This window comes from Myotis lucifugus, unplaced genomic scaffold (assembly GCF_000147115.1).
Source record: "Myotis lucifugus unplaced genomic scaffold, Myoluc2.0 scaffold_771, whole genome shotgun sequence".
Lineage (NCBI taxonomy): Eukaryota > Metazoa > Chordata > Mammalia > Chiroptera > Vespertilionidae > Myotis > Myotis lucifugus.
Window position 1 is genome coordinate 208,210 of NW_005871819.1, and position 11,125 is coordinate 219,334.

General features: G+C 54.5%; 2 protein-coding genes across 2 annotated transcripts in view; both read right to left on the reverse strand.

Moving 5' to 3' along the window:
- Window positions 1-1,870: 1,870 nt before the first annotated feature.
- Window positions 1,871-9,892, reverse strand: NECTIN2 (nectin cell adhesion molecule 2). Its single transcript, XM_023746954.1, has 5 exons — window positions 9,841-9,892; window positions 7,184-7,388; window positions 3,814-3,877; window positions 3,583-3,681; window positions 1,871-2,987 (listed from the first exon to the last, which is right to left on the reverse strand). The coding sequence occupies exons 1-5, from the start codon at window positions 9,890-9,892 to the stop codon at window positions 2,721-2,723; spliced, it is 687 nt and encodes a 228-aa protein (XP_023602722.1). The 3' UTR covers window positions 1,871-2,720.
- Window positions 9,893-9,976: 84 nt separating this feature from the next.
- CEACAM19 (carcinoembryonic antigen related cell adhesion molecule 19) overlaps window positions 9,977-11,125 on the reverse strand; it is a 146,947-nt gene continuing 145,798 nt past the window's right edge. The window contains exon 4 of the mRNA XM_023746956.1: window positions 9,977-10,380. Within this exon, the coding sequence (XP_023602724.1) occupies window positions 9,977-10,380 (404 nt within the window). The remainder of the gene's footprint in view (window positions 10,381-11,125) is intronic.

An 11,125-nucleotide genomic window follows, 5' to 3' on the forward strand; every position in this document is an offset into this window, starting at 1 on the left:
ACGTGCCCGGGTTGGGAAGCAGCCGCAGGCCCCATCGTCGCGTTCCTGCGGCGCCTGCAGTCCCGGGGGTCCGTTCTGAACCTCGACCGCGCCGGTCCCAGCACCCAGGCCGCCCCCAAGCGGCGGCAGCGTGAAGCCCGGAGGAGAGGGTGGAGGCGGCAGACCCACGAGGGCGGGCGCGGGCGGCGGCGGTGGCCCTGCGGGCGGCGAGCTAGCGGCCAACACGTTCCCCATGGTTGCCTGCAAGGGAAAAGGTCAGAGGGCGGAGGTCAGGGCCTGCGGCCCCGGGCCCAGTCCCCAGCCAACCCCCGCCCGGCTCAGGGCCCCGGTTCTCACTGGCGGCAGCGCCTGTTCCCGGCCTGGGCTCCGCTCCCACCCCGTGCGCCACGCGCAACCGAACCCACTGCCGCCGCCGCCACCACCGTCACCCCGCCTCCCCTAGCCTATTGGTTCAACATGCCCTAGGGTCCGCCCACCAGCTTCAGGGCCTGGCCCTGCTATTGGAGCCATGGATGAGAACCCCACCCATTTCTTCGGAACGCCCTTTTTTATTGGCTCCCACTCGCAAGCAGGTCAAAGCACACCTGCCCGCCCTGCCCATTGACTTGTGGAACCCGTGCCTATTGGTTTGCTACGCCGCGGGTTCCAGCGCTCCTTTACCATTGGTTTGTGCTGAGCACTTTGCAACGCCCACGGACTCGTCGCCTCCGCCCCTCTTCAGAAGGCACGCCTCTTTCGACTTTGCCCCGCGGAGAAGTTGCCATGATAATTGGCCGGCTTTGGCCCTTATAGCATTATGATTGGCTCCGGCAGGCACAGGTTCTCCACCCTGGTGACATAATCAGACTGGTGCGCTCATTGGCTAACGTGCAGGGTCGAGGGACACGGGTAAAGGTGGGTTGCGCGGCAGAGGCTGCTAGGCAGCAAGGTCAGGCCTCGCGTCCCACCAGGCACCGCGGCAGAGGGGCAGTCCCCAGTCCGGAGTCAGCGACCGAGAACCGGAAGTTCTGGCCCTTCCCACAGTGCGTCGGGAGAATTCTAACCGGTTGTGTGAACCTTCGCCGGCTTCTTGTTACCCACAATGCCCTTTGCCCGTTTAACGCGACAGTTGCCATAGACCCACCTCTCTCTCTCTCTCTCTCTCTCTCTCTCTCTCTCTCTCTCTCGTTACCCATCATGCCTTCTGTCCCCCGCTCCCCCACCCCGGACCTGCGTCACTGCGGCTTCTATCTTTGGCCCATTCATTTCTGTCCCATTACCCAGCATGCCCCCGTCCCATTCATTTCAGTTCCACTGCCTGTACTACCTTTAGCACATTTCTACCCGTGCACTCCCATCGTTCTTCTAGCCCTTCTTAAATTAACCGTCATGTTTTAGGTCTATTATCTAGATGCCTGCGTCCCCTATTTCTCCATTTATTCACCTGTCTGCCTCTGGCTCATTCATCCAGATCTATTACCCATCATGTCCTGAGCTCTTACTGCATTATTCATAAATTTGACTTTGGTCTGTTCTTACTTGCCATTTACCCATTAAACCCGAGTCCCTCGTACTTGATTACTACCATTTATATCTGCCCATTAGACTGCTGTTGCACTGCTTCCTTTTCATTAACCACAAGCCCTGGATTCCTCTCCCCCTCTTCTTCTATTACCCATCATTGCATTTTTTTTTTTTTGCTTATGCATATTTAGTCATTATCCCTTCGATTATTTTTGTCATGTCTTTGACTTTTTTAAATTTTTGTCTGTAACCCATCTTGACTTTGTCTACTGATTCCCTTAAGTCCTGGGCCCCCTATTTATTACCCATCATCATGTTCCACCCTCCCCCCCTTCACATCCCACAGAATACACAAGTTGAGACCTGGTCAAAGTACAAATTCATATTGGTAGGAAATGCCCTATTTACAAAACAATATCAGATCCCTTACCCCAATCCAGGTGACCATCTCCTCCCCCGCCCCTCCCCCCCAGGGAGATATTTGGGTCCCATTTCACTGGGCAGCAGTAAAAGGACTTAGTAGTCTTCAAAGTAACACACAAATTCTTCTCTCAAGGCTGGGGTCAGCAAGGCACACTCTGCATGACACTCACCCTATCTAGTCCTTGACTGGGCTTAATTCCCTGAAGACAGGATTTGGGCAAGTGGGGACTCAGGGAAGGATCCGGACCCTGTGACTCCTGCCTGCAGGAGGAGGGAGATGGGGAAGCTATGCCTTGGGCTGGGGACTCCCCTCCTTCCCACCATGGGGGAACAGACAGGGTGGGGAGGGGGCACGTGGGGCTCTGCTGCCTGGAGGGCTCAGGTCTGAGCAGCAAGGTGCCTGCCCCCCAACATCCAACCCAGCAGAGCTATTGGGAGTTGACTACGTAAGGACACATCAGAGGCCTGGGGTCTTCTTTGGAATTTGGGAGGAGATTGCAGAATGTGAGGCGTGAACTAAGATCAGTTTTAGGAGTCCTTGGGTCGGATTCTGCAGAAACATATTTCCCCTCCCTCAACTCATGAGATAAGGTTGCCAGGTTTCCATTGTCACGGCCGGTTTCTCTAGGTCAGAGATAATGGGCTAGAGGTCACAATGGATCCACCAACGTCAAAGTGACAGATGAGATGCGTGTGTTCACTGACAGTGGCCTGGCCAGACGTCAAGCGGCACAAGATTCCTGGCAGCGACTTGAGGGATCAAAAAGAGAGGTAAGAGCCAGGGCCATGGCGGCTCACACATACATGGCCCGGGACATGACAAAGCCTTTGCCTGGGTAGGAATCAGAGGGACTAGCGTAGGAGAGGGCGTCGTAGATGGGGTTGATCTTGTCCAGGTAGTCTTCCTCATCGTCATCCATGTCCTCCAGATCCAGGGGCACCCGCTCCACAACAGGCGGCCCTGGAGGCACGAGGATGGGGGACCCCAGACTCATGGCCCCCAGGAGCAGAGGCCCCGACCGCTCTTCCAAGGTGGGCAGTTCATGGTACCGAGGCATTTCCTGGGGGCAGGGAGGGAATAGGAGCTCAAGGTCACGTCCTGAGCTTGACATAGAATCCCAATCTGCCCCTTGACTCCACAATCCCGACCATCTCCCCATGCCAACCAGGCCCAACCTTACCCCTTGTCACTGGGTCAATCATATGGCTTGTCCCTAATTCAAGGCCCAGAGCCTGGACCTCACCCTGTCAATCCTGGGTCTCTACTTTGTCTTTTGATTTCTGACCTAAGTCTTTCCCCATGAACCTTTGACTTTAATCTTGACCTCAACTCCTTAACCTGAAGCCTGAAACAGCCCCTTAAACTTTGACTAGTTACAACTTCAATATCTGACCCCTGACTTCCAGTAGATGGCTGATGGGACTCTTATGTCTTGTCTTACAGTACCAAGCCAATGTGGATGTTCAACCAATCTTCATTGACTGACTTTAAACCCTAACCTCATGCCCTCAGAATTTTTCAGTCATGACCTCCCCACTGAATTGTAAACACAGCTCGATGCCATAAGCTCTGACCAGAGACACAGCTCTGAATCTGAGTTGTGACCTTGAATCCTTAACCTCTATGTCAGCGACTGTACCCAGCCTCATCCTTACCCGAGATCCTACCTGCTCAGCACATGAGACGCCAGCATCAAAATAGGGGGTCTTGAGTGGGCTGTGCTCTGAGGCCCCAAGAGTGAAGAGCTGGGAGGGCTGCAGTGGGAGGGGGTGGGATAGGTCAGGACCCCCCCGCCCAGCCCACCTCTTTTCCCCAACTCCCTCTCCCCACCAGGGCCTCACTGGGGAAAGGTGGGGGGCGGCCTGGGTTCCAGGCGAAGTGCTTACCATCTCTGGCTCCTCCAGCTTTGTCTTTGGGGTTGGTGGCTTGTATGACGGAGGCCCCTCCAGGCTGTGGGGTAGGAGGTAGACAGGTGGAGGCTTAGACCTAAGAAGCCCCCCCGACCCTAGAGCCATTGCACAAGCTCCTCCTCCTGCCTGATACTCCTTTCTCCCCCTCCCCCATTCCCCTTGCCCAGCTAACTCCCACTCATCCCATGAATCTTCTTCCAGGAGGCCTCCCTGACTCTCCAGGAGGATCACGATCTCCTGTGATGTGGTCACATCTGGCTGTACACCTCCCTCTTAGGGCACTGAACTGAGTTTGTATTTGAAGTGTTATTTTTTTTTCCTCTCGATTGCTTTTCAGAGTGGAAGGGAGGGAGGGGGAGAGAGAGAGAAACATCGATATGAGAGACACAGCGACTGGTTGCCTCCTGCATACACCTGCCCCGGGGTGGGGGTGGGGGGAGCCTCCTGGGGGTGGGGAGTGAACCCGCAACCCAGGTACATGCCCTTGTCCAGGAATCGAACCAGTGACCCTTTAACCACTGAGCAACACTGGCCAGGGCTGAAATGTTATTTCTGATTTCACTCAATGACTGTACCCAGCCATGAGCAATGTGAGGGAGAAAATGAGATCTTTGATTAACATGGTGTTCCCAGAACCCACTATGAAGAATTCAGTAAATATTTGTTAAGAGAATGAAGAAAGGGTTGAAATGCTTTCCTATCCTCCAAACCAGTGGTCGCCATGGACCACCGGCTGGCGACTACTGCTCCGAACTATGTCACGTTCCCTCATTCTACATACCCACGGATCCGAGCATCCTGTATACATAACAATGATGGGCACTTATTATGCCTTCAATACCCAACTCAGCTCTGGCTGGTGTTGGTTCGATTCCTGGTCAGGGCACATGCCCGGGTTGTGGGCTCTCTCCCTGGTAGGGGGCATGCGGGAGGCAGCCGATTGATGTTTCACTCTTTTTTTAAAAAAATATATTTTTATTGATTTTTTACAGAGAGGAAGGGAGAGGGATAGAGAGTTAGAAACATCGATGAGAGAGAAACATCGATCAGCTGCCTCCTGCACACTCCACACTGGGGATGTGCCCGCAACCAAGGTACATGCCCTTGACCGGAATCGAACCTGGGACCCTTGAGTCCACAGGCCGACGCTCTATCCACTGAGCCAAATCGGCTACGGCTGATGTTTCACTCTTACATCAACCTTTCTCTCTCTTTCTCTCCCTTCTTCTCTCTCTAAAAATCAATACAAATATTACAAAAAAATAAACCAACACAAAAAACACTAACTCAGATATCCCCTCCTCCAGGAGGCCTTCCATGACCTCTGGCTTCTCTCAGCTCCTGTAGGTTCCCTAGCTCATCCCTGGCCATGCTGCACCATCACTGCCTGGGGCCAGTCTGTCTCCTCCAGACCATGAACCCCAGGAGTCAGGGCCAGGGCCATCTCCGGCACCACTGGGTCTCAGCGCTGGGCTGGGCGCAGGAGGTATGAACTGCAAGGTATTGTTTTGCATTGACTAGATGATTAAGACAGTGGTTCACACACTATCTTTTTTTTTTTTAATATATTTTATTGATTTTTTACAGAGAGGAAGGGAGAGGGATAGAGAGTTAGAAACATGGGTGAGAGCGAAACATCAATCAGCTGCCTCCTGCACACCCCCTACTGGTACATGCCCTTGACCGGAATCGAACCTGGGACCCTTCAGTTCGTAGGCCGACACTCTATCCACTGAGCCAAACCGGTTAGGGCATCACACACTATCTTGTGCATCAGAATAACTTAGGGAGCTTGTTATCCAGAGTCTGAACCCTTCTTGTGAAAGTTCTGATGTAGTAGGTTTGGCATAAGCCCAGGAATATGCATTTTTACCAAGTGTTCCCATGCCGCTCCTCATAATTTATGTTTCCATGATATGTGTATGTGTGTGGACACTTTATTTTTATTGATTTTATTTTTTTTAAATATGTTTTTATTGATTTCAGAGAGAAGAAGGGAAAGGGAGAGAGAGAGACAGAAACATTCATAATGAGAGCGAATCACTGACTGGAAGCCTGCACACCCGCTACCGGGCATCGAGCCTGCAACCCAGGTTCATAGGTCGACCCTCAACCACTGAGCCACCTGTGGACACTTTTTAAATGTTTGTCTCTTCATTGGGTTCCTACCCCCAGGGCCTGGTCCTGGGTGGCTACTTTTTGAATACTTGTTGAATCGATGCATGGATGTGAGACTTTGTCGAGGTTCCATATGTCAAATACATCTCGTCAAGCCTGGCACATACAAGGGCTCTGCACAGAGAAGTGTGGCTCTTTTCCCCCCAATATCCAGGCTCCTTCTTTCTCATACTAATAAAGATTTTAGCTGGGCACATGGCCACCCAGAATAAAGACTACATTTCCTAGCTTGCCCTGCTGCTGGGGACAGCCATGTGACAGGTTCAGGTCAATGGAAGTGAGAAGTGATGCACTTCCTTAAAGGGTAACTGAATACCCTGTATTTCTTTCCTTTTTTTAAAACAGTATATTTTTATTGATTTCAGAGAGGAAGGGAGAAGGAGAGATAGATAGAAACATCGATGATGTGTGTTACAGGGCATTGATCGACTGCCTCCTGCACACCCTCCACTGGGGATCGAGCCCGAAACCCAGGCGTGTGGCCTGACCGGGAATCAAACTGTGACCTCCTGGTTCATAGGTTGACACTCAACAACTGAGCCATGCCAGTTACGCTTGAATACCCTGTATTTATATTTCCTTTCCCCACTGGCAGGAACGGGGGCTTTGAGGCCAGGATAGCCATGTCTGGTTGTGAAGTATGTAGATAATGACAGAAGAGTGGGGAGCCTTTGAAATGTGAATAAAGGTGGAGCAACAAGCTAGCAGGAGCCTGGGCTCTGATGACTTCACACAGCAGAGCTGTCATATCCATGATTTATGAGACAGAAGTAAGCTCTCCTCTCTATCCTACTTAAGTTATAGTTATTTGGGGTGTCTTTTTTATTTTTTTTAAAAATATATTTTATTGATTTTTTTATAGAGAGGAAGGGAGAGGGATGGAGAGTTAGAAACATCGATGAGAGACAAGCATCGATCAGCTGCCTCCTGCACACCCCCTACTGGGGGTGTGCCTGCAACCAAGGTACATGCCCTTGACCGGAATCGAACCTGGGACCCTTCAGTCCCCAGGCCGACGCTCTATCCAGTGAGCCAAACCAGCCAGGCATTTGGGGTGTCTTTGTGGCACAGAGCCATTACGGATGATTTTCTCCCACCTTTATCCCCACCGCAGAATCCCCCGTTCTGGGACCCTTCCCTCATCCACTGCTTAGGATGCATCACTTACTCGTCTTCCTCCTCTGCCACCTGCAGCCTCTGTTCCTTCCGCTGCTGCCGGCAGATGAGGATGCCTGTGGCAACCACAGCGGTAGCAATGATGGCAGCGATGATGCCCCCGATGATGCCACCGGTGGCTCCTGCACCTGATGTGTTGGGGGACTCTGCAAGAAGAGGGACAGCGTAAGGGGGTCTCCAGGAGGAAGCCCCAGCTCCTTACTCCCAGCCCAAGTCATCACCCGCCTGCCTAGCTCGAAGGCAGGGGACATTCTTTCATTCAACTTATCCTTGTGGAATAGAGTGGTGAATAAAACATACAAAAGCCCCCGCCCTGATAGAATTTATGTTCTAGTTGGGCAGGGAGACCAACAGTACAGGAACAACTACAATATGCCAGGTGGCAGTAAGTGATGCAGGATAAAACTATAGTGGGTCTGGCCGGTATGGCTCGGTTGGGCGTAGTCCCATGTAACAAAATGTTGTGGGCTCCACCCCCCCCCGATAGGGGCCCTGCGGGAGGCAGCCGATCAATGTTTTGTGTTGGAAAAAGCTTCATATTTAAAAAAAACACATTTTTATTGATTTCAGAATGAAAGAGGGAGATAGAAACATCAATGATGAGAGAGAATCATTGATCGGCTGCCTCCTGCACTCCCCCTACTGGGGATCGAGCCCACAGCCTGGGCATGGGCCCTTGACCGGAATGGAACCCGGGACCCTTCAGTCCGCAGGCCGATGCTCTATCCAGTGAGCCAAACCAGGTGGGGCCAATGTTTGGTTTTTATATCAATATTTCTCTCTCTCCCCCTTCCTCCCTCTAAAAAGAAATAAAGAATCTTTAAAAAACAAAACGGCAAAGTGGGGAAGGTGATGGGAAGTGATAGAGCAGGTAGTCAGAGAGAGTCTTACTGCAAGGTGACACTGGAGCAAGGATCTGAAGGAGCTGTAGCGGGGTGAGCGATGCGGGGGAGGGGGGAGAGGGGTGAGAACATCCTGGCAGAAATGGCAGCCAGTGCAAAGGCCCTGAGCAGGAAGCTTTGTGCTGTTTTTAAGGAACAGCAAGGAGCAGAGTGAAGGAGGGGGTGCACGGGGAGATGAGGGAAGGGACCTGGTGGGAAGGGAAGTAGAGCTACAAGGCAGAGAACTGGGGGATCCTGGGGTTAGGATCACAACCAGTCATTACAGGGAATGCGGTCACCCCGGTCCGAGGACCAGAGCTCCTCCGACCCCACAGGAAATGCCGAGAGAGAAACGCATGGCCTCATGGGCCTTTCCTGTGCTACACGCTTCACACTTCCTAAAGCTGTTATTGGAGTAATAGCTTGTGTGATTGCCAAGTTCTACACTAGGCTGAGTTCCGAGGGACGGGCTGGTCTTGCGAGATGTGTAAGGGTGGGTGGGCATGGGCGCTCGGGACCTGCTATAGCCAGATTGACAAAATCCCCGCCCCTGCCCTCTAGGTGGGAAGGTGGGGGGTTAGAAGGGGGTGTTAGACAATAAGCAACCAGAATGCAAAAGCCCCACCCACAGGCCCCACCCCTTCCATGAAGCCCACTCCACAGAGGAGATCCAGCCCCCAGAGGAACCAAGCCCGGAGCCCAGGACGGCCCGTTTTCCACACGCCTGTTCCACAGCTGGGCTTTCTCAGGAGGGCTTGCGTGTGGGAGGATAACAGAGTAATTGCCGCTCAGTCCACACCAGCCACCCTCAAATCACTGTTATTCCAGGCGTCCTGCCTGCGTGTGAGGTCTGCCCGCGTCACGGCTTCATCCCCAGCAATTAGGTGGAAGTCAAAACTGGTAGAAGTAAACTCACCAAGCCCTTCCCGGCCGCCCAGGCCCACTGGGCCGAGGAGCTGAGCCTACTGAGTAGAGTTGCCTGATAGCCTCAGGAGCAGAGACCCTGGGGCCAGGGAGCGGAGGTGGCTGGGATTTACCCCTGCCCCTCCCATTCCCCCACCTCAGTCCCCAGCCTGGGGTTGGGAGAGGTTCTGGTTGAGGGGAATTAGGCGGGAGGCAGCGCTACAGCCCCTACCTCTGAATCACTGAAAATTCCCTCTAGCTGGGCCCCAGGGGAAAAGGAAGAGGAAGGAAGCTGGGAAAGGCCACTTCTCGGGGTGGAGAGGTGGGACTTCCCTGGTTGCTCAGAACCCACGCCCGCCTTGCCTCCTGGGGGCCCGGTCGGGGGCAGCGCTCCCTCCCCAGGTCTCAGCAACCTTGGGGAGTTGGGTCTGCGCTGCTCCCGGATAATCAGACCATAGCACCCTCGGCAAGCGCCCAGGGGTCCGGGATCCCTTGGCCTCGAGGAAGGCAGCTTCAGTGCTGGAAGCTTCAAGTCCAAGCCCTCCAGTCTCTAAGCCCAGATCCCATCCCACTGGCTCCGGGTCTCAGCATCCAAGGTGTCCTTTAAGGACCCAGATACTAAGAGCACCCCAGCCTCCCACTCCATGGAGCCCAGTTCAGCTTTCCGACCCCCCCAAGGAGGGGGTCCAGTGTATTACAAGACACCCCCGATTTTTCCTCCAAGTTTATTAACTCCTGAGTGTCACAGGGCAGGGCTGGGGCAGGCCAGAGCCAAAACCAAGTCTCTGGGGGGGGGTCCGCTGTGGGTCCCCCTTCCCTCCCCCATGCAGCCCTGGAGCCGTAAGTCCAGTGTGTGATATTCCACCTCCCTCTGAATCCCAGGAAAGTGGGAGGTAGCATTTGCGCTCCAGTGTCATCCAGACAAACGAGTCCAACCAGAGTCCAACCAGTCTGTCACCCGCGGGCCCCCGCAGGCTCGTCTCTGTCTCTCTGTCTGGGGGTCACACATAAACCGCCCGCCGGGAGATGAGGGAGCCGTCCAGCTGGGACTCCATGTCATCCTCGAGTGCCGGGGATGGCGGCAGCATGAGGCCTTTCTCTGCCTTCTCCTCCTCTTCCTCGTAGTCCTCCTCCGCGTCCTTGCCGTCCGGCCTCGGGGGACCAGGGGCCGTTGTGGTCCAGAAGACGGGGCCTCCGTTCTCAAACACTTGAGTTTTCGGGTCATAGGATCCCTGGCCGCTCTCTGGTCCTCCTCCCGCGGCTCCAGGGCTCTTCCTCCTCCTCCTCACCCTCAGCAGGATGAAGGCCAAGGCCCCCCCAGCCAGAAGCAGCAGCACCAGCAGTGTCCCCCCCACGGCCCCCCACACCATTGGACCCTCGTCTCGGGAAGAGGCCCGGGGGCCGTCTGAGGAGAGAGAAGGAGGGGTGAGAGAGAGAGAAAGGGAGACACAAGGTCAAGAGGATACATCTGGGGAGGACAGGGCAGGGGAGTGACAGGAACAGGGAGGTGACTCTGACTGGGCAAAATGGGGGGGGGGGCGGAGAGAACCCATTCACCCTTTGCTACAGGCTGAGCGCTCTGTATACGCAGGGGTTGCCAGCGGGTGGCCCCAATCTCCTTATACCCGCACAGCACAGTATTATTGAACTTTCTAGCCAACATTTCAGAAACCAGGTGATTTCACTGAAAATTCCATTTGGGGTGGGGGTTGGGGGGTGGGGGTCAGATCTGGCAACACCAGTCTCATGCCCTCCACCTGGTGAGGGGCTGTAGCGGAGTGAAGGCTGTGACTGGGCAGGGAACAGAGTTCCACACCCGGCCACCAGGTCGCAGGCCAGGACCCAGGAGGCATGTGACCCCTTGAGGATGAGCTGAGGTCACGGTCACAAAATCTTGGGGTGGATCCAGCCAGGAGGAGGGAGAGGTGGACTTGAGCGGGAGGCTGTCTGACTCCAAAGCTCTTTGTACTCGAGAGGAGAAGGGACCTTCTGAGAATTCCCCCCTTGGAGCGCTGGGAGCACCTGGTCTGGGCGGCGTGGCCTGCCTCCTGCCTGGACAACCCATCCCCAGTGCCACCTGCCCCCTGCCTGGGCCACCTCCCTCCTGCCTGGGCCACCCATCCCCAGTGCCACCTGCCTCCTGCCTGGGC